This window comes from Colossoma macropomum, unplaced genomic scaffold, assembly GCF_904425465.1.
Source record: "Colossoma macropomum unplaced genomic scaffold, Colossoma_macropomum, whole genome shotgun sequence".
NCBI lineage: Eukaryota > Metazoa > Chordata > Actinopteri > Characiformes > Serrasalmidae > Colossoma > Colossoma macropomum.
The window spans coordinates 41,515,331-41,541,120 of record NW_023494785.1 but is presented as its reverse complement, the minus strand read 5'-3'; the positions used below and the strand labels follow the sequence as shown (position 1 = coordinate 41,541,120).

Sequence of the window (25,790 nt, the reverse complement as noted above, 5' to 3'; positions counted from 1 at the left end):
TTTTTTTTTTTTTTTTTGCAAATTTAAGTGCACAACTTCTACTGAATTGTTTCACATATTGTGTCATAATGTTTGTACATGTCACACTTTATGTATGGATGTACTTTACTTATTTTCACTTAGATGTCATCAAAACATGTAATTTGGCCAAATTGTACATATGGCTTAAAGCGTTACGAGACATTTAACTTTGTAACAAACTATGTGTGATGTGGTTGGTGCAGACGCGTCTCACGCTGACACTGTCATATTAAAACCTCTTAATTTTTTTTTTGCATGCCCTTCACACTGTGGTGCATGTTTCACGATGAACGGGCCAACATGACTTTAATGTACATTCATTTTTTCCTTCTCTTCTGAAATGAACAGTTTGGAGAGACGAGGTTTCACAGTGATGGTTTTTCTCTTTTTCTCTGTCAGAAAATGGATTCGGGTGGAAAGTTTACTTTGTATTCTTCAGATTTTAGCTTTCTTGAAGAAAATTACACCTACAATGAATCATATGAATATGGAGAATCATGCTGTGGGACGGTGTGCGGTCAGGAAGCCAGCATGGCCTTTGAAGCCATCTTTATTCCCATCCTGTACTCCTTGGCGGTGGTAATTGGGCTTCTGGGTAACGGGCTGGTCCTGGTGGTCCTGTGGCAGAAGAAGAGGACATGGAGCGTGACAGACACCTTTGTCCTTCACTTGAGCGTGGCCGACATCCTGCTGCTGTTGACCATGCCCCTGTGGGCAGTGGAGGCTGCAAATGAGTGGATCTTCGGCAAGGAGCTCTGCAAGCTGACCGGAGCGCTCTTTCAGGTAGGGGAGGGGCTACAGGACAGTGTTCAGAGAGAAAGAAAGCTGGAGGTGCTGTAAGAGCGGGAAAGCCCTGCATGAGTCAGAGACAATTTTTAAATGAAATATTATTTTGAAATATTATTATTATCTGCAGTGTGTGTAGTTTTACAGTCTGACAGTAATAATTGAGGAGTGATTTTAATCCAGTATGAATCTGCAGTGTGTGTAGTTTTACAGTCTGACTGTAATAATTGAGGAGTGATTTTAATCCAGTATGAATCTGCAGTGTGTGTAGTTTTACAGTCTGACGGTAATAATTGTGGAGTGATTTTAATCCAGTATGAATCTGCAGTGTGTGTAGTTTTACAGTCTGACTGTAATAATTGTGGAGTGATTTTAATCCAGTATGAATCTGCAGTGTGTGTAGTTTTACAGTCTGACTGTAATAATTGTGGAGCGATTTTAATCCAGTATGAATCTACAGTGTATGTAGTTTTTACAGTCTGACAGTAATAATTGTGGAGCGATTTTAATCCAGTATGAATCTGCAGTGTGTGTAGTTTTACAGTCTGACAGTAATAATTGTGGAGTGATTTTAATCCATTATGAATCTGCAGTGTGTAGTTTTACAGTCTGACAGTAATAATTGTGGAGTGATTTTAATCCAGTATGAATCTGCAGTGTGTGTAGTTTTACAGTCTGACAGTAAGTGCTCAGTAGTTGGTGTTATTATTGTTATTAAGTGTGTCCTGTGATGTAAGGTTGACATGAACATAAAGGCTGTGAGGAGAAATTCCTCTCGTGAAATTAATCCAGCTCTAATAGTTTATAGGGTCAGTTTTGGCTCATTAAAAAATATGTTTTTCGTTTCCCCCAAATTTACAGGTGAACTTCTACTGTGGCATTTTTTTGCTGGCATGCATCAGCCTGGACCGCTATCTGTCCATTGTCCACGCCGTGCAAATGTACTCTCGCAAGAAGCCCTGGCTGATCCAGCTCAGCTGCATGGCTGTCTGGTTCTTCTCCTTGCTCCTCTCCATCCCTGACTGGCTCTACCTGGGTGCTACAGAGGACTCCAGACGGGGTAAAACGGAGTGCGTCCATTGGTACCCCTCTGACGGGTTACGTTTAGCCTCCAGATGGCTTTACCACGTGGTGGGCTTCTTGATTCCAGCCTTGGTGCTGCTCTTCTGCTACACCTGCATCCTGCAGAAGCTGCAGAGTGGCTCTCAGGGCCTGCAGAAACAGCGGGCTATGAGGGTCATCCTGGCCTTGGTGGTGGCCTTCTTCATATGCTGGACACCCTACAACATCACCCTCTTGGTGGACACCATCCACACCAACCAAAGTAACCAGAGCAGCAACGTCTGCGACACCACCACAGCTCTGGATATCGCCTTAACTACCACTTCCACTCTCGGCTACCTGCACTGCTGCATGAACCCAGTGCTCTACGCATTTGTTGGAGTGAAGTTCCGGCGCCACCTGCTGGACATGGCCAGGCCTATCAGTTCCAGGCTGAAGGGCAGAGTGAGCACGGTCTCTCGCAGGACCTCAATGTGGTCTGAGTCTGCGGACACCTCTCACACGTCAGCCTTCTGAGAGGATGTATTTTTTTGCATTTGTGGAATTTTTTTGAAAAGAAAAATGCAAATTTTTGTCATGATTTTCATGCTGACATAACAGTCCAAAAGTTCCATTTCCAACAGAAGCTTTCATGTTGTTTGAAGTTGAGTAGAGGTAAAAACAATATAAAAAAAAATGGTTTGAGTTGTTTTTGGATTTTTTGTCACCTCAGATTTTTGCTTATTTTTGAATTTGCTTCTGGAAAACCTGGAAAAAATCTGGAAAATGTTGGTTGTAGTTGGGCAGATCTTCATTACAATTTTAGCAGCATGAATATACAGAAAGGTAAAAGTCAAAAAGTCACATTTCCTGAAGACGCATTCAGGTTTAGGTTTCTTGGATACTTTGTCAGTTGAAGATGAAGTTGAAGTTCAGGGGTTCTTTGATTCTTCTTGTTCAAATGTTACATTTCCTGTAGTTTGCACCTTTGTAGATGAACTTGCACTTGAACTTCTGTGGTGTATAGTCATGTCAAGATTCTGAAGTACTTACAGTGTTTATGTATATGCTTTTGACTATGAAAGGTTACTCAGGGACACATTTTCAGGTTTAAATGATCTAAGCTTGATTTCTTCGGAAAGCTCAGGGACATACAACACTGTGCAAAAGTCAGACACGACCTTCATTTATTTAAACAGCCAAGCTCATTTCTCTGCATCAGGGAAAAAGCAGAAAACATATATTTAACAGAAAATAGAAAGAAAAGAAGTACCCAACAACTAAATAGAATTTTAAGTGTTTCAGCGATAGTGTGTCCACTCTTCATCTTTATTCCAGCTTCCATTCTTTTCAGGAGATTCATTTTCAGTTTCTCAAAGAAGCAGACACACCTCCAAAGTTCAGTCTTAGGCCCAATCTCATTTCTTTTTTTTTTACCCCTAGTGGGGTAGTGGTTGAAATTTCCCCCTACGAAATGGGACCCTCAAATAAACAGAGCATTACTTCATTAACAGCTACTAGCGCTGCTCTGTAGGTGACCCTGCCAGTCTGCAGTGACAGCAGAGGAGGGTGAAGTTCAGCTCCTCACTGCTGGGCTTTAGTTACATTTAGGACATCATATGCCTTCAAAGGGGAGGGGCAATTATTTATTATCGCCCACCCCTAATTCTTCAGCGATATGAAGCTGAAGTCAGCTATTCACCAGCTTCTTGTCTGAATTTTCCTGGTCCACCTTAAATGGTGCAGAAGTTACATTTAGGTGCCTCGGGCATCCAACAGCACCATGACTGCTGCACCATTTAAGGTGGAACGGGAAATTTAGCCAGCTAGCTACTGAGACATTACCATGCTACTAGTGATTTATTTATGCTTGTTATGAAGAAAAGGACCATAATACATTGAAACTGCATTAAACTAATATAATACACTGATTATCGTAATTTTTAACAGAGAAAATTCTCACATTTGTGGGTTTCTTTGGTCTCTTGTTCAGCCATCTTGCCGGTTTTTCTTTTTTTCTCATATCACTCTGTTTGGAGTGTCTCTGAAAAACCTCCGTTTGGAGGGTCATGTAGCCCCAACACTTCGCCCCACCCCCCTAACTCAACAAGAATCAGGACACCCTACCCCTAGACGTGAACACGCAAATCGGAGGGGTAGGGCTAAGTGATAGGGACGAGGGATGAAATGGGATTGGGCCTTAGAAGTTGGGTGGTTGCTTTGTTTGTAGTGAGGGCATCTTGAAAGCTACACATCCTTTCAGACCCATAGCACTGAGTTGTCTTCTCACAGCGGAAGGATGGCTGTGGATTGTTTCAGGCCTGAAGCAGCTTGATTTTCTCCTCTTTCTCAAAGATCTGTTGAGAATAGTTTTAATGTTCTACCAGGTGTTTCAGGTGGTTGTTAGGAGTCCCATTTTGTATGTATCCTTTACAGTTTTGAAAACTCTTGTTTTTTTCAGAAATATCTTCTAGAAATGAAAGACTAGAAATGAAACAAGTGGCAGTTGGTCTCTGACTTTTGCACAGTGTGTAAAACTTTAGATGGCTAACGATTTATCTGGCAGCTGTTACATAGACAGATTTTTTTATATGTGATTTTAGTTTATTCTGTGTGTGCAATGTTTTTTTTTACTTATTTTCTTTACTTATTCAGGGTATAAGTGGTATAAATATGCATTATCCAGACTATAAGTACTGGGACGCCTGAGAAAATGACATTTCCAGAAAATAGTCTCACTGTAAAAAAGATTGGTAGGTAAATTGTGACAGCGGAAAACAATAGTTTTTAACATGCCCTTACCAGCTTTGACTCACCATTTAGACATGCGTCACACCTGCGTTACAGAAGTGGCTACACAAGAGGACAGCGAGGAGCAGAGTTTTCAATCAGTGCTCAGCTAGGTTGGCTTCAGTAAGTTACTCAGTTAGCCTTGCAAAGTTTGTAAAACATTTTTTGAAAGCATAATTTTTGTAAATAACTGCTTTGTCTGGCTTAAAACTTTGGTTTAAAACTGAGGCACAGTACCTTCCTTTTTGTTGTTGCCAGCTGAGTAGCTTTTAGCTTGATAACTAGCAAGCTAGCAGAGTTGTATTAGCAGGTATGTACAACAGATGGACTAGTTTGCTAAATCCCAGCTTGAACACAGATAACTGAATATTATATTTTTGAAATATTAAAGAATTCAAAGTGTTTTATTGGTGTTTTTTAGAAACTTTTTGTGCACCATTGTTTGGGGTTTGAAAAGCATCAAATCGCACTGATTTCTGGGCAGATTCTTCTGCTGTTCACTTGTGTTCTCTCGGTTCCCCTCCAAAGGCTCATAGTATGGAACAGCCGTTATGATGGCGTCTGGGGTTTCCCCCCTGAGGGGAAATTGTGAAGCTGACAAGGGCATGTTAAAATGAGTATTGAAATGGGTGGAACGTAACAAACCCCCAAAGAGGGATGATGGGTGGGATCAATGTCAGCCTTTGCCATTGAACCACAACCAAAAACTCCAAAATCAACAGTGCACAACCCTTAAAGAAACAGACGACTGAATGGAGGAACTGCAGAGCAGAAAAGAGCCTTCATTCTTACAGACTGAGGACGATATGCATTAAGGTGCTCACTGTTCCACTGTGAACTGAGCGTCTTGATGTTATTAAACTAGTGAAAAGCCTTTTAAAGCATCTATTTGAACCAAATGTGTTGCATTTTGTGAGAAAAAAAATGCACTGTCCTGTGTCCTGCCCTGCGACGGACTGGCGACCTGTCCAGGGTGTGTCCTGCCTTCCGCCCAATGACAGCTGGGATAGGCTCCAGCACCCCACCGTGAACCAGAAGGATAAGTGGTTTAGATGATGGATGTATGTATGTATGTCCTGTGTCCACTGTGAATTATGTCCCAGTACTTTTGGTAGGGTAGTAGAATTTAGTGAAAGCAAACTGCAGCTAAACATTCTTTATTATGTTGTTTATTTCTTTAATAAGAGAATTTAGTCTGTTCATATATTGTTTCTATTTTTGTATCACAGTTTGATGTCCTTATAAGAATTTATTTTATATCATTAAAAACTTTAAAATGAGACTGAATTGCATGTGTAAATGATTGTGCACTAAAACAACCACAAGGGGGCAGTAGAGCTCATGTTAGCGGGGAAATGAACTCTATAGAGAAGAGGTGCCCAATCCTGGTCCTGGAAGTCCACCACCCTGCAGAGTTTAGCTCCAAACCTAATCAGAAACACCTCATCCAGGTAATGAGGGTAATGAAGGCCTTCAGAGGGATCTGAATATTAGAGCCAGGTATGGTGGATCTGATCTCTCCAGAGTGGTAGAGCTCCAGAACCAGGACTGGGCACCCCTGCTATAGAGGCCCTGCAGTACTGGCTGGAGCCCAGAGGTGGGTAGGGGATCCTAAAGCCATACAGTCATGAATGTATTGTTACTGCAATGAAATAAAGACTCAAGTACAAGTAAAGAACCCAGCAAAGAACATATAAAAACCCATATAAAACCGCCATGGAACTTCTAAAGGCAGCTGCACATAATATGCACTGTGTCGCGTTGCGCCAAAAACAAAAAACATTTTTAATGGAGGTACACACACCAGTGCCATGCAGCACCTCCCCAGCAATCACACAGAAACTGCCTTGAATAACATATGGACCACTTAGCAACACCTGAGGAACCACCTTGGATAACATACCAACAATGAACACCTTAGTAACCACCTGTCCATACCATAGCGATGACCTAGCCCCAACAACCTAACATCTGCCAAGCAATGCCCTAACAACATACTGGAGCAAACCATAGCAACTACCTGGAATACCAGAGCAGCCAACTGGAATTGCTATCTAAACCCAAATAAGTTATTAGTAACTCCTCTATCTTTACACGTGGTATTTGCTGGATTTGTCAAGTCAACTTAAAACTCTTTCTCTTAAAAAAACTTTCTCTATTAGTTTATTTGTTGTGGTTTGACTAATAGTTAGATCCTTCAGTTTGAGCCATAAATGTCAAAACTCTGTCGAAAATAAGGAAAAAAAAACAGAGCTATGATAATGCTATGGGAGACTCCCTATGGGAGTCTAGTAGTGTGTTAGCGGTGAGCTAATGGTGATTCACATGAACATTTATTGGCCATTCTAGATTAATTGAGGACATTCCATGGGCCGTGCTGCCATGTAGCGCTTTGGAGATGTGGCCATGGACATCTTAAAGGCAGATGACAAAGAAGACAGAGCCTGGTGGAAGATGGCTAAGGAAACAGCACAGGAATGAAGCTGAAGCCTGGTGAAAGGACTGGCATGGCAGCGGCTGGCAGCAAAAGAGAAGGTGGCAAAAGAGAGTTGGGTGGCAGCTGGCAGTGGGGCCCAGCTGGAGCCTGGCGAGAGGGACACAGTGTGCATCCGGTTACCAAGTGGTCTCCCGGCATCACGGCTGGATGACGGTCGTCACTGTGATCTATCCGTGCCTGGCCCAGAAGGAGTAGCTGGAAAACCATAAATAGCAGTAACTGAAAACAACTGTGGTTAATAAAACCAAAAACTATGGTGTTCAGCTACTTGTGTGTGTGTCTATATATATCTTTGTATATCTATAGCTGCTGCTGTCGGAAGAAAACCTCGTATCTCAATTTTTGTTGTTTTTCAGTTTTTGACATAATTTGAAAATGCATTTTGCTTTTTACATTGTGTGTAAATTTCATGATGAATGAACAAAAAAAACAGCCCAAAATTAGTCATCAATTTAGCAATATTGGTTTTTAAATGAATTATACAGAATTCCAAACACCACAGAAGAGCTCGTCCTCATAGTCATGTGTAAAGGGTGGGGCCATATTTTCAGGTAAAAAACATGTTTTTCTGCTGTTTTAACTGCAGTTTTAACTATACATGACTATGAAATATGTGATTTGAATGACATAAAGAAAACAAATGTCAAATAAATATTATAAAATATATAATGAAAGCTGTGGTCCCCAGGAATCGTGTCACTGTTGTTACTGCGTAACTAAAAAGCTCTTATTTTGAAATAAAAGTCACACTGATGACATCACTCGACTTCCTTTTACCTGTTTTCTGAGGATCTATGAAGAAAAGCTCATGGCGAGTCCACTGTGTCTTTCAGTTATCAGAGATTTTCTCTTTTAGCTCATGATTTCATATGAAGCTTTTAGCTGAAGTCACTGGTGTGACCGACTTTATTCTGAGGTAATTGTGGAAAAATAGAATGCAAATGGAGTAAATTCCATATTTTAGTGGATATTCCATGACTGACAACATGTGGTTTGATGTTCTGTAGCAGCCGTTTAGTAAAATGCATTGCTCATTAAAAATGTCTCTGGTGTTCCCTTTATTATGTGTAACACCAATGAGGGTCAGTAACACCTGGGACTACTATGAATAGATCGAAAAGTGGACGTTTCTGTAGAATGACCCATATATATATATATATATATATATATATATATATATATATATATATATATATATTTATATAAAGATAGATAGACAGACAGACAGATAGATAGATATATAGATAGATAGACAGACAGACAGACACAGACATAGAGACAGACAGATAGATAGACAGACACAGATAGACATACAGACTGATAGATAGATAGATAGATAGATAGATAGATAGACGGACAGGTCTAATCACAGCAGCTGCTTTGACATGGAAATTCGCTTTCAGATGTTGGATGTGCAGCGCACTCCGTTTACTGGACTCACCCCTGAGCTCTGCATGGCGGTTACCAGAGTCCACAGTGGCAGATACACAGCTCAGAGAAAGTTTTGCGTGACACACTTTGGAAAATGCTTTTAAACTTTTATATAGCCCTGTGAATGACTAAAAGATCTTATCACATGTCTGGGGTTAGAAATGTTTTTGGTTCCTCTCTCTCTCTTTCTCTCTCTCTCTCTCTCTCTCTCTCTCTCTGCTCTCAGTCTTTATCTCTGCGTTGAACCAACCAGACGGACACAACTCGACTGCACACTCGGACAGATTAAACACCCCATGTAAGTTTTTAATTCATTTAAATAATTTAAATGTTATAAATGTTATTTCAGAGCTGTTTAGTCATCACTGTTTTAGTTTATATTTACACTTACATTCACTTTACAACCTCTCACTGTTTTCACTACTTGTCCTTTCACTGTTCTACTAATACAGTATATTACTTATTATTGTTCTATTATTAATGCATAATTCATTTTAAGTCATTTTTCAGAAAAATAACATGTGAACCGGGATTGTTTTACTCGTTCATGGTATAAATATTATTTACTATCATAAACAGTCACTAACTCATTTTGGATTATGCAATACTGATTAATGGATTTTTTAAGCTATATTAATATTTCAATCCTGCGACCCAGAAGGATAAGCGGTTCAGAAGATGAATGGATGGATGGATGGATGATATTTCAATTAAATATGCAAATATGCCTGTATATATCTGTTTCACTTGCATTTGGAGAAAAAAAAAGGAACTTAAAACAAAACCTAAACTTAAGTAGTTCCCTTTTCTTAATTGGTTTCAGAGTGGTGATGATTTGAAGCATTTGGTTCAACTTGTGGGGGAAGATGTGGTTATTAGTCACCCAACTCTACACATAATCTATAATAATTCAGTCCAGTTTTTGTTTTTGTTTTCTAAAATACAGGCAAAGAAAAATGAATAATTGGCACATTATGTTTTGATACTTAAGCTATTGACTACTGACCAATGCTGATATGAAGGCCAAATGTCATCTCTACAGTCTTCTAAGCTTTAAACATGAGTTGTTTTTACCTGGAGCAGTTCATTTAGGAAGGCAGGCTATCACGCTCAAACAACCCAAAAACTCTACTACTCCTCAAGAAGAGCTACACAGCAAACAATATCACGTCACACAGCGGGCATTTGGGTATTTAAGGATGGACTTCATTTTTTATTTACCTCTTTAATGTCCAGTCCAGCATTTCCTGCTCATTTTGTATCATCTTTGGTTGTAATTACACATTATTTGGTTGTAAATCATTCATCCAGAAGAGCATTTGTGAGGTCAGACACTGACGTTCAACTCAGCAACATTGTAAATGAGGGTCACCCTCAATGTATGTAAAAGGTTAAATGAAGATTCATTGATTGATTGACTGATTGATTGGACAAGAGGGTCTGGCTCACAATCTCTGTTCTAGTTAATCCCAAAGGTGTTCAGTAGGGTTGAGGTCAGGGCTCTGTGAGGGCCAGCCAAGTTCTTCCACAGCAAACTCACCCAGCCAGGCCTTTATGGAGCTGCTTTGTGCACTGGGGCTCAGTCATGCTGGAACAGGAAAGGTTCTTCACCAAACTGTTCCCACAAAGTTGGAAGTGTACAATTGTCCAAAATGTCTTGGTGCTGAAGCATTAAGGTTTCCCTTCACTGGAACTGAGGGTTCTAGGCCAACCCCCGAAAAACAACCCATATCATCATCCCTCCTCCACCAAACTTTACAGTTCTCCTCGCCAAACCCAGACTCATTTATCAGACTGACAGATAGAGAAGTGTGATTCGTCACTCCACAGAATACGTTTCCACTGCTCCAGAGTCCAGTGGCGGCGGCTTTACACCACTCTATCCGACAACTGGCATTGTGCTTGGTGATGTAAGGCTTGAAAGCAGCTGCTCAGCCATGGAAACTCATGCCATGAATGTCCCGTCGCACAATTTTAGTGCTGATATTAAAGCCAGAGGAGGTTTGAACTCTGCAGTTACTGAGTCAGCAGAACGTTGGTGACTTTTATGCTCTATGCTCTTCAGCACTCAGAGACCCGCTCTGTAACTTTACGTGGTCTAACACTTTGTGGCTGAGTTGCTGTGGTTCCTAAACGCTTCCGCCATTTTAATAGTTCTTAATTACCTTTTTTTTGCCCTTCACACTGTGGTGCATGTTTCATGATGAATGGGCCAACATGACTTTAATGTACATTCATTTTTTCTTTCTCTTCTAAAATGAGCAGTTTGGAGAGACGAGGTTTCACAGTGATGGTTTTTCTCTTTTTCTCTGTCAGAAAATGGATTCGGGTGGAAAGTTTACTTTGTATTCTTCAGATTTTAGCTTTCTTGAAGAAAATTACACCTACAATGAATCATATGAATATGGAGAATCATGCTGTGGGACGGTGTGCGGTCAGGAAGCCAGCATGGCCTTTGAAGCCATCTTTATTCCCATCCTGTACTCCTTGGCGGTGGTAATTGGGCTTCTGGGTAACGGGCTGGTCCTGGTGGTCCTGTGGCAGAAGAAGAGGACATGGAGCGTGACAGACACCTTTGTCTTTCACTTGAGCGTGGCCGACATCCTACTGCTGTTGACCATGCCCCTGCGGGCGGTGGAGGCTGCAAATGAGTGGATCTTCGGCAAGGAGCTCTGCAAGCTGACCGGAGCACTCTTTGAGGTAGGGGAGGGGCTACAGGACAGTGTTAAGAGAGAAAGAATGCTGGAGGTGCTATAAGAGCGGGAAAGCCCTGCATGAGTCAGAGACAATTTTTAAATGAAATATTATTTTGAAATATTATTATTATCTGCAGTGTGTGTAGTTTTACAGTCTGACAGTAATAATTGTGGAGCGATTTTAATCCAGTATGAATCTGCAGTGTGTGTAGTTTTACAGTCTGACAGTAATAATTGTGGAGCGATTTTAATCCAGTATGAATCTGCAGTGTGTGTAGTTTTACAGTCTGATGGTAATAATTGTGGAGCGATTTTAATCCAGTATGAATCTGCAGTGTGTGTAGTTTTACAGTCTGACGGTAATAACTGTGGAGCGATTTTAATCCAGTATGAATCTGCAGTGTGTGTAGTTTTTACAGTCTGACAGTAATAATTGTGGAGCGATTTTAATCCAGTATGAATCTGCAGTGTGTGTAGTTTTACAGTCTGACAGTAATAATTGTGGAGTGATTTTAATCCAGTATGAATCTGCAGTGTGTGTAGTTTTACAGTCTGACAGTAAGTGCTCAGTAGTTGGTGTTATTATTGTTATTAAGTGTGTCCTGTGATGTAAGGTTGACATGAACATAAAGGCTGTGAGGAGAAATTCCTCTTGTGAAATTAATCCAGCTCTAATAGTTTATAGGGTCAGTTTTGGCTCATTAAAAAATATGTTTTTCGTTTCCCCCAAATTTACAGGTGAATTTCTACTGTGGCATTTTTTTGCTGGCATGCATCAGCCTGGACCGCTATCTGTCCATTGTCCACGCTGTGCAGATGTACTCTCGCAAGAAGCCCTGGCTGATCCAGCTCAGCTGCATGGCTGTCTGGTTCTTCTCCTTGCTCCTCTCCATCCCTGACTGGCTCTACCTGGTTGCTACAGAGGACTCCAGACGGGGTAAAACGGAGTGCGTCCATTGGTACCCCTCTGACGGGTTGCGCTTAGCCTCCAGATGGCTTTACCACGTGGTGGGCTTCTTGATTCCAGCCTTGGTGCTGCTCTTCTGCTACACCTGCATCCTGCAGAAGCTGCAGAGTGGCTCTCAGGGCCTGCAGAAACAGCGGGCTATGCGGGTCATCCTGGCCTTGGTGGTGGCCTTCTTCATATGCTGGACACCCTACAACATCACCCTCTTGGTGGACACCATCCACACCAACCAAAGTAACCAGAGCAGCAACGTCTGCGACACCACCACAGCTCTGGATATCGCCTTAACTACCACTTCCACTCTCGGCTACCTGCACTGCTGCATGAACCCAGTGCTCTACGCATTTGTTGGAGTGAAGTTCCGGCGCCACCTGCTGGACATGGCCAGGCCTATCAGTTCCAGGCTGAAGGGCAGAGTGAGCACGGTCTCTCGCAGGACCTCAATGTGGTCTGAGTCTGCGGACACCTCTCACACGTCAGCCTTCTGAGAGGATGTATTTTTTTGCATTTGTGCAATTTTTTTGAAAAGAAAAATGCAAATTTTTGTCATGATTTTCATGCTGACATAATAGTCCAAAAGTTCCATTTCCAACAGAAGCTTTCATGTTGTTTGAAGTTGAGTAGAGGTAAAAACAATATAAAAAAAATCGGTTTGAGTTGTTTTTGGATTTTTTGTCACCTCAGATTTTTGCTTATTTTTGAATTTGCTTCTGGAAAACCTGGAAAAAATCTGGAAAATGTTGGTTGTAGTTGGGCAGATCTTCATTACAATTTTAGCAGCATGAATATACAGAAAGGTAAAAGTCAAAAAGTCACATTTCCTAAAGACGCATTCAGGTTTAGGTTTCTTGGATACTTTGTCAGTTGAAGATGAAGTTGAAGTTCAGGGGTTCTTTGATTCTTCTTGTTCAAATGTTACATTTCCTGTAGTTTGCACCTTTGTAGATGAACTTGCACTTGAACTTCTGTGGTGTATAGTCATGTCAAGATTCCGAAGTACTTACAGTGTTTATGTATATGCTTTTGACTATGAAAGGTTACTCAGGGACACATTTTCAGGTTTAAATGATCTAAGCTTGATTTCTTCGGAAAGCTCAGGGACATACAACACTGTGCAAAAGTCAGACGCGACCTTCATTTATTTAAACAGCCAAGCTCATTTCTCTGCATCAGGGAAAAAGCAGAAAACATATATTTAACAGAAAATAGAAAGAAAAGAAGTACCCAACAACTAAATAGAATTTTAAGTGTTTCAGCGATAGTGTGTCCACTCTTCATCTTTATTCCAGCTTCCATTCTTTTCAGGAGATTCATTTTCAGTTTCTCAAAGAAGCAGACACACCTCCAAAGTTCAGTCTTAGGCCCAATCTCATTTCTTTTTTTAACCCCTAGTGGGGTAGTGGTTGAAATTTCCCCCTACGAAATGGGACCCTCAAATAAACAGAGCATTACTTCATTAACAGCTACTAGCGCTGCTCTGTAGGTGACCCTGCCAGTCTGCAGTGACAGCAGAGGAGGGTGAAGTTCAGCTCCTCACTGCTGGGCTTTAGTTACATTTAGGACATCATATGCCTTCAAAGAGGGGGGCAATTATTTATTATCGCCCACCCCTAATTCTTCAGCGATATGAAGCTGAAGTCAGCTATTCACCAGCTTCTTGTCTGAATTTTCCTGGTCCACCTTAAATGGTGCAGAAGTTACATTTAGGTGCCTCGGGCATCCAACAGCACCATGATTGCTGCACCATTTAAGGTGGAACGGGAAATTTAGCCAGCTAGCTACTGAGACATTACCATGCTACTAGTGATTTATTTATGCTCGTTATGAAGAAAAGGACCATAATACATTGAAACTGCATTAAACTAATATAATACACTGATTATCGTAATTTTTAACAGAGAAAATTCTCACATTTGTGGGTTTCTTTGGTCTCTTGTTCAGCCATCCTGCCGGTTTTTCTTTTTTTCTCATATCACTCTGTTTGGAGTGTCTCTGAAAAACCTCCGTTTGGAGGGTCATGTAGCCCCAACACTTCGCCCCACCCCCCTAACTCAACAAGAATCAGGACACCCTACCCCTAGACATGAACACGCAAATCGGAGGGGTAGGGCTAAGTAATAGGGACGAGGGATGAAATGGGACTGGGCCTTAGAAGTTGGGTGGTTGCTTTGTTTGTAGTGAGGGCATCTTGAAAGCTACACATCCTTTCAGACCCATAGCACTGAGTTGTCTTCTCACAGTGGAAGGATGGCTGTGGATTGTTTCAGGCCTGAAGCAGCTTGATTTTCTCCTCTTTCTCAAAGATCTGTTGAGAATAGTTTTAATGTTCTACCAGGTGTTTCAGGTGGTTGTTAGGAGTCCCATTTTGTATGTATCCTTTACAGTTTTGAAAACTCTTGTTTTTTTCAGAAATATCTTCTAGAAATGAAAGACTAGAAATGAAACGAGTGGCAGTTGGTCTCTGACTTTTGCACAGTGTGTAAAACTTTAGATGGCTAACGATTTATCTGGCAGCTGTTACATAGACAGATTTTTTTATATGTGATTTTAGTTTATTCTGTGTGTGCAATGTTTTTTTTTACTTATTTTCTTTACTTATTCAGGGTATAAGTGGTATAAATATGCATTATCCAGACTATAAGTACTGGGACGCCTGAGAAAATGACATTTCCAGAAAATAGTCTCACTGTAAAAAAGATTGGTAGGTAAATTGTGACAGCGGAAAACAAAAGTTTTTAACATGCCCTTACCAGCTTTGACTCACCATTTAGACATGCGTCACACCTGCGTTACAGAAGTGGCTACACAAGAGGACAGCGAGGAGCAGAGTTTTCAATCAGTGCTCAGCTAGGTTGGCTTCAGTAAGTTACTCAGTTAGCCTTGCAAAGTTTGTAAAACATTTTTTGAAAGCATAATTTTTGTAAATAACTGCTTTGTCTGGCTTAAAACTTTGGTTTAAAACTGAGGCACAGTACCTTCCTTTTTGTTGTTGCCAGCTGAGTAGCTTTTAGCTTGATAACTAGCAAGCTAGCAGAGTTGTATTAGCAGGTATGTACAACAGATGGACTAGTTTGCTAAATCCCAGCTTGAGCACAGATAACTGAATATTATATTTTTGAAATATTAAAGAATTCAAAGTGTTTTATTGGTGTTTTTTAGAAACTTTTTGTGCACCATTGTTTGGGGTTTGAAAAGCATCAAATCGCACTGATTTCTGGGCAGATTCTTCTGCTGTTCACTTGTGTTCTCTCGGTTCCCCTCCAAAGGCTCATAGTATGGAACAGCCGTTATGATGGCGTCTGGGGTTTCCCCCCTGAGGGGAAATTGTGAAGCTGACAAGGGCATGTTAAAATGAGTATTGAAATGGGTGGAACGTAACAAACCCCCAAAGAGGGATGATGGGTGGGATCAATGTCAGCCTTTGCCATTGAACCACAACCAAAAACTCCAAAATCAACAGTGCACAACCCTTAAAGAAACAGACGACTGAATGGAGGAACTGCAGAGCAGAAAAGAGCCTTCATTCTTACAGACTGAGGACGATATGCATTAAGGTGCTCACTGTTCCACTGTGAACTGAGCGTCTTGATGTTATTAAACTAGTGAAAAGCCTTTTAAAGCATCTATTTGAACCAAATGTGTTGCATTTTGTGAGAAAAAAAATGCACTGTCCTGTGTCCTGCCCTGCGACGGACTGGCGACCTGTCCAGGGTGTATCCTGCCTTCCGCCCAATGACAGCTGGGATAGGCTCCAGCACCCCACCGTGAACCAGAAGGATAAGTGGTTTAGATGATGGATGTATGTATGTATGTCCTGTGTCCACTGTGAATTATGTCCCAGTACTTTTGGTAGGGTAGTAGAATTTAGTGAAAGCAAACTGCAGCTAAACATTCTTTATTATGTTGTTTATTTCTTTAATAAGAGAATTTAGTCTGTTCATATATTGTTTCTATTTTTGTATCACAGTTTGATGTCCTTATAAGAATTTATTTTATATCATTAAAAACTTTAAAATGAGACTGAATTGCATGTGTAAATGATTGTGCACTAAAACAACCACAAGGGGGCAGTAGAGCTCATGTTAGCGGGGAAATGAACTCTATAGAGAAGAGGTGCCCAATCCTGGTCCTGGAAGTCCACCACCCTGCAGAGTTTAGCTCCAAACCTAATCAGAAACACCTCATCCAGGTAATGAGGGTAATGAAGGCCTTCAGAGGGATCTGAATATTAGAGCCAGGTATGGTGGATCTGATCTTTCTAGAGTGGTAGAGCTCCAGAACCAGGACTGGGCACCCCTGCTATAGAGGCCCTGCAGTACTGGCTGGAGCCCAGAGGTGGGTAGGGGATCCTAAAGCCATACAGTCATGAATGTATTGTTACTGCAATGAAATAAAGACTCAAGTACAAGTAAAGAACCCAGCAAAGAACATATAAAAACCCATATAAAACCGCAGTGGAACTTCTAAAGGCAGCTGCACATAATATGCACTGTGTCGCGTTGCGCCAAAAACAAAAAACATTTTTAATGGAGGTACACACACCAGTGCCATCCAGCACCTCCCCAGCAATCACACAGAAACTGCCTTGAATAACATATGGACCACTTAGCAACACCTGAGGAACCACCTTGGATAACATACCAACAATGAACACCTTAGTAACCACCTGTCCATACCATAGCGATGACCTAGCCCCAACAACCTAACATCTGCCAAGCAATGCCCTAACAACATACTGGAGCAAACCATAGCAACTACCTGGAATACCAGAGCAGCCAACTGGAATTGCTATGTAAACCCAAATAAGTTATTAGTAACTCCTCTATCTTTACACGTGGTATTTGCTGGATTTGTCAAGTCAACTTAAAACTCTTTCTCTTAAAAAAACTTTCTCTATTAGTTTATTTGTTGTGGTTTGACTAATTGTTAGATCCTTCAGTTTGAGCCATAAATGTCAAAACTCTGTCAAAAATAAGGAAAAAAAAACAGAGCTATGATAATGCTATGGGAGACTCCCTATGGGAGTCTAGTAGTGTGTTAGCGGTGAGCTAATGGTGATTCACATGAACATTTATTGGCCATTCTAGATTAATTGAGGACATTCCATGGGCCGTGCTGCCATGTAGCGCTTTGGAGATGTGGCCATGGACATCTTAAAGGCAGATGACAAAGAAGACAGAGCCTGGTGGAAGATGGCTAAGGAAACAGCACAGGAATGAAGCTGAAGCCTGGTGAAAGGACTGGCATGGCAGCGGCTGGCAGCAAAAGAGAAGGTGGCAAAAGAGAGTTGGGTGGCAGCTGGCAGTGGGGCCCAGCTGGAGCCTGGCGAGAGGGACACAGTGTGCATCCGGTTACCAAGTGGTCTCCCGGCATCACGGCTGGATGACGGTCGTCACTGTGATCTATCCGTGCCTGGCCCAGAAGGAGAAAGAGCTACAGGTTCTTGTGGAGCAACACGATGACCTAGCAGCATTGAACACAGCCCTCAAGTGGTGTTTCGGGCAGGTGCTGGTGGTGCTGTCAGTGCGGACAGAAAGGCTGAAACAACTGTTGTTTCCGGCTACTGCTACTTTTACCAATATCACATATAGCAGTAGCTGGAAAACCATAAATAGCAGTAGCCGGAAACAACTGTGGTTAATAAAACCAAAAACTATGGTGTTCAGCTACTTGTGTGTGTGTCTATATATATCTTTGTATAGCTATAGCTGCTGCTGTCGGAAGAAAACCTCGTATCTCAATTTTTGTTGTTTTTCAGTTTTTGACATAATTTGAAAATACATTTTGCTTTTTACATTGTGTGTAAATTTCATGATGAATGAACAAAAAAACAGCCCAAAATTAGTCATCAATTTAACAGTATTGGTTTTTAAATGAATTATACAGAATTCCAAACACCACAGAAGAGCTCGTCCTCATAGTCATGTGTAAAGGGTGGGGCCATATTTTCAGGTAAAAAACATGTTTTTCTGCTGTTTTAACTGCAGTTTTAACTATACATGACTATGAAATATGTGATTTGAATGACATAAAGAAAACAAATGTCAAATAAATATTATAAAATATATAATGAAAGCTGTGGTCCCCAGGAGTCGTGTCACTGGCGTTACTGCTTATTTTGAAATAAAAGTCACACTGATGACATCACTCGACTTCCTTTTACCTGTTTTCTGAGGATCTATGAAGAAAAGCTCATGGCGAGTCCACTGTGTCTTTCAGTTATCAGAGATTTTCTCATTTAGCTCATGATTTCATATGAAGCTTTTAGCTGAAGTCACTGGCGTGACCGACTTTATTCTGAGGTAATTGTGAAAAAATAGAATACAAATGGAGTAAATTACATATTTTGGTGGATATTCCATGATTGACAACATGTGGTTTGATGTTCTGTAGCAGCCGTTTAGTAAAATGCATTTCTCATTAAAAATGTCTCTGGTGTTCCCTTTATTATGTGTAACACCAATTAGTAACACCAGGGACTACTATGAATAGATGGAAAAGTGGACGTTTCTGTAGAATGACCCATATATATATATATATATATATATATATATATATATAAATAGATAGACAGACAGACAGACAGATAGATAGATAGACAGATAGATAGACAGACAGATAGACAGACAGATAGATAGATAGACAGAGATAGATAGATACACAGATAGATAGACAGACAGACAGACAGATAGATAGATAGACAGATAGATAGAGTACTGTGGCAAACTGTTGTATGAGAAAAGTGAGAGTATTATTATTTGTGCAAATGCTGTTTATCTGGTCATTAAGCATTTATTGTTCAAAATACTAACATCAGAATAAGTACAGACAAATAAACAATCCATTGTGATTGTTCTGTGTGTGACTGTGTTATACTGTGTTTACAGTGACCGTCCAATACCTACTTTATCTAATCACAGCAGCTGCTTTGACACGGAAATTCGCTTTCAGATGTCAGATGTGCAGCGCACTCCGTTTACTGGACTCACCCCTGAGCTCTGCATGGCGGTTACCAGAGTTCACAGTGGCAGATACACAGCTCAGAGAAAGTTTTGCGTGACACACTTTGGAAAATGCTTTTAAACTTTTATATAGCCCTGTGAATGACTAAAAGATCTTATCACATGTCTGGGGTTAGAAATGTTTTTGGTTCCTCTCTCTCTCTCTCTCTCTCTCTCTCTCTCTCTCTCTCTCTCTCTCTCTCTCTCTGCTCTCAGTCTTTATCTCTGCGTTGAACCAACCAGACGGACACAACTCGACTGCACACTCGGACAGATTAAACACCCCATGTAAGTTTTTAATTCATTTAAATAATTTAAATGTTATAAATGTTATTTCAGAGCTGTTTAGTCATCACTGTTTTAGTTTATATTTACACTTACATTCACTTTACAACCTCTCACTGTTTTCACTACTTGTACTTTCACTGTTCTACTAATACAGTATATTACTTATTATTGTTCTATTATTAATGCATAATTCATTTTAAGTAATTTTTCAGAAAAATAACATGTTAACCGGGATTGTTTTACTCGTTCATGGTATAAATATTATTTACTATCATAAACGGTCACTAACTCATTTTGGATTATGCAATACTGATTAATGGATTTTTTAAGCAATATTAATATTTCAATCCTGCGACCCAGAAGGATAAGCGGTTCAGAAGATGAATAGATGGATGGATGATATTTCAGTGAAAAATGCAAATATGCCTGTATATATCTGTTTCACTTGCATTTGGAGAAAAAAAAAAGGAACTTAAAACAAAACCTAAACTTAAGTAGTTCCCTTATCTTAATTGGTTTCAGAGTGGTGATGATTTGAAGCATTTGGTTCAACCTGTGGGGAAGATGTGGTTATTAGTCACCCAACTCTACACATAATCTCAGTTTTCATTTCAAATAATTCAGTCCAGTTTTTGTTTTCGCTTTCTAAAATACAGGCAAAGAAAAATGAATAATTGGCACATTATGTTTTGATACTTAAGCTGAAACCTAGACTACTGACCAATACTGATACGAAGGCCAAATGTCATCTCTACAGTCTTCTAAGCTTTAAACATGAGTTGTTTTTACCTGGAGCAGTTCATTTAGGAAGGCAGGCTATCACGCTCAAACAACCCAAAAACTCTACTACTCCTCAAGGAGAGCTACACAGCAAACAATATCACGTCACACAGCGGGCATTTGGGTATTTAAGGATGGACTTCATTGTTTATTTACCTCTTTAATGTCCAGTCCAGCATTTCCTGCTCATTTTGTATCATCTTTGGTTGTAATTACACATTATTTGGTTGTAAATCATTCATCCAGAAGAGCATTTGTGAGGTCAGACACTGACGTTCAACTCAGCAACATTGTAAATGAGGGTCACCCTCAATGTATGTAAAAGGTTAAATGAAGGTTCATTGATTGATTGATTGATTGATCTAGTTAATCCCAAAGGTGTTCAGTAGGGTTGAGGTCAGGGCTCTGTGAGGGCGAGTCAAGTTCTTCCACAGCAAACTCACTCAGCCAGACCTTTATGGAGCTGCTTTGTGCACTGGGGCTCAGTCATGCTGGAACAGAAAAGGTTCTTCACCAAACTGTTCACACAAAGTTGGAAGTGTACAATTGTCCAAAATGTCTTGGTGCTGAAGCATTAAGGTTTCCCTTCACTGGAACTAAGGGTTCTAGACCAACCCCTGAAAAACAACCCCATATCATCATCCCTCCTCCACCAAACTTTACAGTTAGCACAGTGCAGTCAGGCAGGTAATGTTGTCCTGGCATTCGCCAAACCCAGACGCGTCCATCAGACTGACAGATAGAGAAGTGTGATTCGTCACTCCACAGAATACGTTTCCACTGTTCCAGAGTCCAGTGGCGGCGGCTTTACACCACTCTATCCGACAACTGGCATTGTGCTTGGTGATGTAAGGCTTGAAAGCAGCTGCTCAGCCATGGAAACTCATGCCATGAATCTCCCAGCGCACAGTTTTTGTGCTGATATTAAAGCCAGAGGAGGTTTGAACTCTGCAGTTACTGAGTCAGCAGAGCGTTGGTGACTTTTATGCTCTATGCTCTTCAGCACTCGGCGACCCGCTCTGTAACTTTACGTGGTCTAACACTTTGTGGCTGAGTTGCTGTGGTTCCTAAACACTTCCGCCATTTTAATAGTTCTTAATTACCTTTTTTTTGCCCTTCACACTGTGGTGCATGTTTCATGATGAACGGGCCAACATGACTTTAATGTACATTCATTTTTTCCTTCTCTTCTGAAATGAACAGTTTGGAGAGACGAGGTTTCACAGTGATGGTTTTTCTCTTTTTCTCTGTCAGAAAATGGATTCGGATGGAAAGTTTACTTTGTATTCTTCAGATTTTAGCTTTCTTGAAGAAAATTACACCTACAATGAATCATATGAATATGGAGAATCATGCTGTGGGACGGTGTGCGGTCAGGAAGCCAGCATGGCCTTTGAAGCCATCTTTATTCCCTTCGTGTACTCCTTGGCGGTGGTAATTGGGCTTCTGGGTAATGGGCTGGCCCTGGTGGTCCTGTGGCAGAAGAAAAGGACATGGAGCGTGACAGACACCTTTGTCCTTCACTTGAGCGTGGCCAACATCCTGCTGCTGTTGACCATGCCCCTGTGGGCAGTGGAGGCTGCAAATGAGTGGATCTTCGGCAAGGAGCTCTGCAAGCTGACCGGAGCGCTCTTTCAGGTAGGGGAGGGGCTACAGGACAGTGTTCAGAGAGAAAGAAAGTTGGAGGCAGAGGCACCATAAGAGCGGGAAAGCCCTGCATGAGTCAGATAAATGTTATTTTATTAACAAATATTACTTGAGTAGCAGAGTGTAGTTTAGACAGTCTGACAATAACAACAATTTTATCCAGTATGAATCTGCACTGTTTTTAGTTTTACAGTCTAAGGCTACATTTAGGCTACGTTCACATTGCCAGGTTGAAGTGGCACAAATCCGATTTTTTGCCCTAATGTGACTCAGATCTGATGTTTTCAGGGCTGTGTGGACGCACAAATCTGATCTTTTCAAATCTGACCTGAGTCACTTTCATATGCGGTCCTAGATCGGATACGTATCCGATTCATGGTCATGCGACCTTAATGTGACGCTCAGATGCTTTTTTTTCCACCGCGTGCGCCATCATTAAGCGTTACCATGGCAGCAGCGCCGAACAGAAGTTAAAGCCTGTAAACGGTGGAAAAGCAGCTCATCTCACCTTTTTCTCCTTCGTCTCGCTCTAATAATGAAGCTAAGAGCTGATCAGAGTTAATTATCTTCTCAGCGAAGCTCGTTCTGCTCGTTAGTTTGTGCTGATGATGAATGTGATTCATTCACGTGACGTTACTGAGTAGGATGAGCTCATACGGGTCATTTCAGGACGCCGGTTCGTCACATTAATGACGGATTTGAATCACTTACCTAAACGAGTGTGAACCATCGTGTCAGAGAGATCAGATCTGAGCAAAAAATCAGATTTGAGCAATGAGGCTTGTAATGTGAACGTAGCTTTACACAGCAGGTAAAAGTGGCCCAAATCCGATCTTTTTCTCCGTATTCTCCATACACGGCAATGCGACTCAGTCTGAACGGCCAGATCAGAATTCATGTGACTTTTACATCAAGCCAACTCAACATTTATCATCATTTCATTGAGACTCATAAACGTTTAGGCTGATGTTTCTGTACCAAAAAATTAAAAGAGGCTCATCGCAACCGCTCCGTGTTTGAAGAGGTTACCAAGAGAATCCAAGGACACAAAAGTGGCCGTGGCCGAATAACTTGCCCTTTTTACGGTGAACTCAAACACATTCTCGGTGATGAGCTCAGCTGTCAACCATTGGAACTTTATAATCGCTCCTGTGATGCTGGCGAAGACGAAACTGAAAGCTCCAGGAGCCATTGGCGTTGCTGGCCGTCATGATTGTTCACCTCTGGACGAGCCATGTGAAGCGTTGCTCTTTTGCGCATGCGGGTCAGTTTAGGAGCTGATCTGTTCAGACATACAGGTCACATTTAAAAGATTATGTGAACAGCCAAACAAAAACATCGGATTTGGTAAGAAAATCAGATTTGGGCCACTTTTACCTGCTGTGTAAACGTAGCCTAAAAGTAATATCTGTAACTACAGCTCTAATAGTTTATAGGGTCAGTTTTGGCTCATTAAAAACTCTTTTTTTCCCTCACATTTACAGATAAACTTCTACTGTGGCATTTTTCTGCTGGCGTGCATCAGCCTGGACCACTACCTGTCCATCGTCCACGCTGTGCAGATATACTCCCGTAAGAAGCCCTGGCTGATCCAGCTCAGCTGCATGGCTGTCTGGTTCTTCTCCTTGCTCCTCTCCATCCCTGACTGGCTCTACCTGGGTACTACAGAGTACTCCAGATGGGGTAAAACGGAGTGCGTCCATTGGTACCCCTCTGACGGGTTACGTTTAGCCTCCAGATGGCTTTACCACGTGGTGGGCTTCTTGATTCCGGCCTTGGTGCTGCTCTTCTGCTACACCTGCATCCTGCAGAAGCTGCAGAGTGGCTCTCAGGGCCTGCAGAAACAGCAGGCTATGAGGGTCATCCTGGCCTTGGTGGTGGCCTTCTTCATATGCTGGACACCCTACAACATCACTCTTTTGGTGGACACCATCCACACCAACCAACGTAACCAGAGCATCAACGACTGCGACACTAGCACAGCTCTGGATATCGCCTTAACTACCACTTCCACTCTCGGCTACCTGCACTGCTGCATGAACCCAGTGCTCTGTGCCCTGTTTGAAGTGAAGTTTCGGCGCCAACTGCAGGACATGGTCAGGCCTATCAGACGCTCTCGCAGAACCTCAGCGTAGTCCGAGTCTGCGGACACCTCTCATGTCAGCTTTCTGAGAGGATGCATTTTTTTAAATGTGTGGAACTTTAGGTGTGCGGAACTGTTTTAATGAAGAGTTTCATGCTAGATTTAAAAAAAGTCATATTTCTAACCGAAGCTTTCATGCCAAAGGTTTCTTTAATATGTTTTGTAGGTGAAGTTCAGTCGGGGTGTAAGAATAGAAAACAATCTAAAAAATCTATTTGATTTGCCTTTGGATTTCTGATGAGCATTTTGTGGATCTTATGGTTCAACAACCACCTGAAAAAAATCTGGAAAATGTTGGTTGTAGTTTTAAAAATAGTTTTATTACAATTTTATACTAGCCCTTTAATGTCCTCACCAAGAAAAAAGCAATGGAATTTTCTTTTGTATTTGTCATTTGTTTGGGGCAATAATAAAAAACAATTTGTGGTTTGTTTTTTTTTTTGAGTTTTTTTGACCCCACAATTTTTTAAATATTCACGTCTACCAAACAGTCGAGATGGCACTTTGTGGCATATATAGTGACTCAAAATGTGCCCTACCAAATGGTTGAGCAGAACATTAAAGGGCTAGAAGCATAAACATATTGAAAATATGAATACCAAGAAGTTGTTTCCTGCAGACGCACTCAGGTTACAGGTTTCTTGGATACTTTGTCAGGTGAAGATGAAGTTGAAGTTCAGGGTTTCTTTGATTCCTTTCATTCAAATGTTCCATTTCATGCAGCTTTGTAGATAAACCTGCAAGATTCCAAACAACTTACCGTGAATATGACGCATAAACTGCTTTTGATTATGAAAGATTATTCAGGGATGCATGTTCAAGTCAGTAGTAGAAAGTTACACATAACAAGTAAGTCTCAAGTCTTGATACTCAAGTCCCAAATCAGGTCCAAGTCAAGACAGTCGAGCCTCGATTCAAGTACCGAGTCAGTACAGGTGAGTTTCAAGTCGAGTCCCAAGTCCTAATTTTCGAGTCCTAAACAAGTCAGTCTGCATTCTTCAGCTAATTTAAGGCATGGCACGTGGATAATGGTGAACACAAAGAGTAGTGCAACTACACATGAAAAGAATTTTCAAAATACTATTGAATTTAGTTATAAAAAGATATTTAAAGATAAATTCTGATGATTTTGAGAACTCTACACTAAAATTAGCTCAGAAAACTAAAAACAACCTCAAGTTTAAACTGAATTTAGATGGCGACTGAAACCAAATCAATCGAGCTAAACAAATTTTAAAGAAAAGACTAAAGGTAAAATAGTGATAAATGCATGAAACTGAATTCGAACCTTCTGTTCCACCTTAAATGGCACAGCAGTTAGATGCCAGTGTGGCAAAATAATAAAAAAAGACAATTTAGTCTATGTTCATATACATTGTTTCTATTTTTGTATCACAGTTTGATGAACTTATTTTATATCACTAAAAACTGAGACTGAATCATGTGTAAATGGTTGTGCACTTTCTATTACAGCCACAAGGGGGCAGTAGAGCTGATAATATTGGGGAAATTAAATCTATGTAGACATTTTCAAAATTTGTCAAAAACTCAAAAATGGCAAAAATGGAGATAAAAGGTTTTCTTCCGACGGCGTATATATATATATATATGTACGTGTAAGTGAGTAAACAGAACTAGTTAGTATAAACCTGTTTATGACTGTATCATACTGGAGAGATATCACAGCCCCTCACACACACTC

At 40.9% G+C, this 25,790-nt stretch overlaps 3 protein-coding genes across 3 annotated transcripts; all 3 read left to right on the top strand.

Annotated features, from left to right (window-relative positions):
- The first annotated feature begins 357 nt into the window (after positions 1-357).
- On the top strand, positions 358-3,252 carry LOC118814327 (C-X-C chemokine receptor type 3-like). Its single transcript, XM_036579881.1, has 2 exons — positions 358-804; positions 1,669-3,252. Exons 1-2 carry the CDS (start codon positions 424-426, stop codon positions 2,383-2,385), a joined length of 1,098 nt encoding a protein of 365 aa, XP_036435774.1. The 5' UTR covers positions 358-423; the 3' UTR covers positions 2,386-3,252.
- A 5,594-nt stretch (positions 3,253-8,846) lies between these two features.
- On the top strand, positions 8,847-12,849 carry LOC118814318 (C-X-C chemokine receptor type 3-like). Its single transcript, XM_036579868.1, has 3 exons — positions 8,847-8,864; positions 10,883-11,266; positions 12,001-12,849. The coding sequence occupies exons 2-3, from the start codon at positions 10,886-10,888 to the stop codon at positions 12,715-12,717; spliced, it is 1,098 nt and encodes a 365-aa protein (XP_036435761.1). The 5' UTR covers positions 8,847-8,864; positions 10,883-10,885; the 3' UTR covers positions 12,718-12,849.
- A 4,762-nt stretch (positions 12,850-17,611) lies between these two features.
- LOC118814672 (C-X-C chemokine receptor type 3-like) lies at positions 17,612-24,080 on the top strand. Its single transcript, XM_036580381.1, has 4 exons — positions 17,612-17,748; positions 19,117-19,246; positions 21,553-21,936; positions 23,430-24,080. Exons 1-4 carry the CDS (start codon positions 17,612-17,614, stop codon positions 24,078-24,080), a joined length of 1,302 nt encoding a protein of 433 aa, XP_036436274.1.
- The last annotated feature ends 1,710 nt before the right edge of the window (positions 24,081-25,790 follow it).

Coding starts and splice junctions, on each gene's coding strand:
- LOC118814327 (XM_036579881.1), top strand. CDS start 424: ATGGATTCGGGTGGAAAGTTTACTTTGTATTCTTCAGATTTTAGCTTT. Junction 805..1,668: donor TGACCGGAGCGCTCTTTCAG/GTAGGGGAGGGG, acceptor CCAAATTTACAG/GTGAACTTCTACTGTGGCAT.
- LOC118814318 (XM_036579868.1), top strand. CDS start 10,886: ATGGATTCGGGTGGAAAGTTTACTTTGTATTCTTCAGATTTTAGCTTT. Junction 11,267..12,000: donor TGACCGGAGCACTCTTTGAG/GTAGGGGAGGGG, acceptor CCAAATTTACAG/GTGAATTTCTACTGTGGCAT.
- LOC118814672 (XM_036580381.1), top strand. CDS start 17,612: ATGACGGTCGTCACTGTGATCTATCCGTGCCTGGCCCAGAAGGAGAAA. Junction 17,749..19,116: donor GGGCAGGTGCTGGTGGTGCT/GTCAGTGCGGAC, acceptor CTGTGTTTACAG/TGACCGTCCAATACCTACTT. Junction 19,247..21,552: donor TCTGCATGGCGGTTACCAGA/GTTCACAGTGGC, acceptor TTTCTCTGTCAG/AAAATGGATTCGGATGGAAA.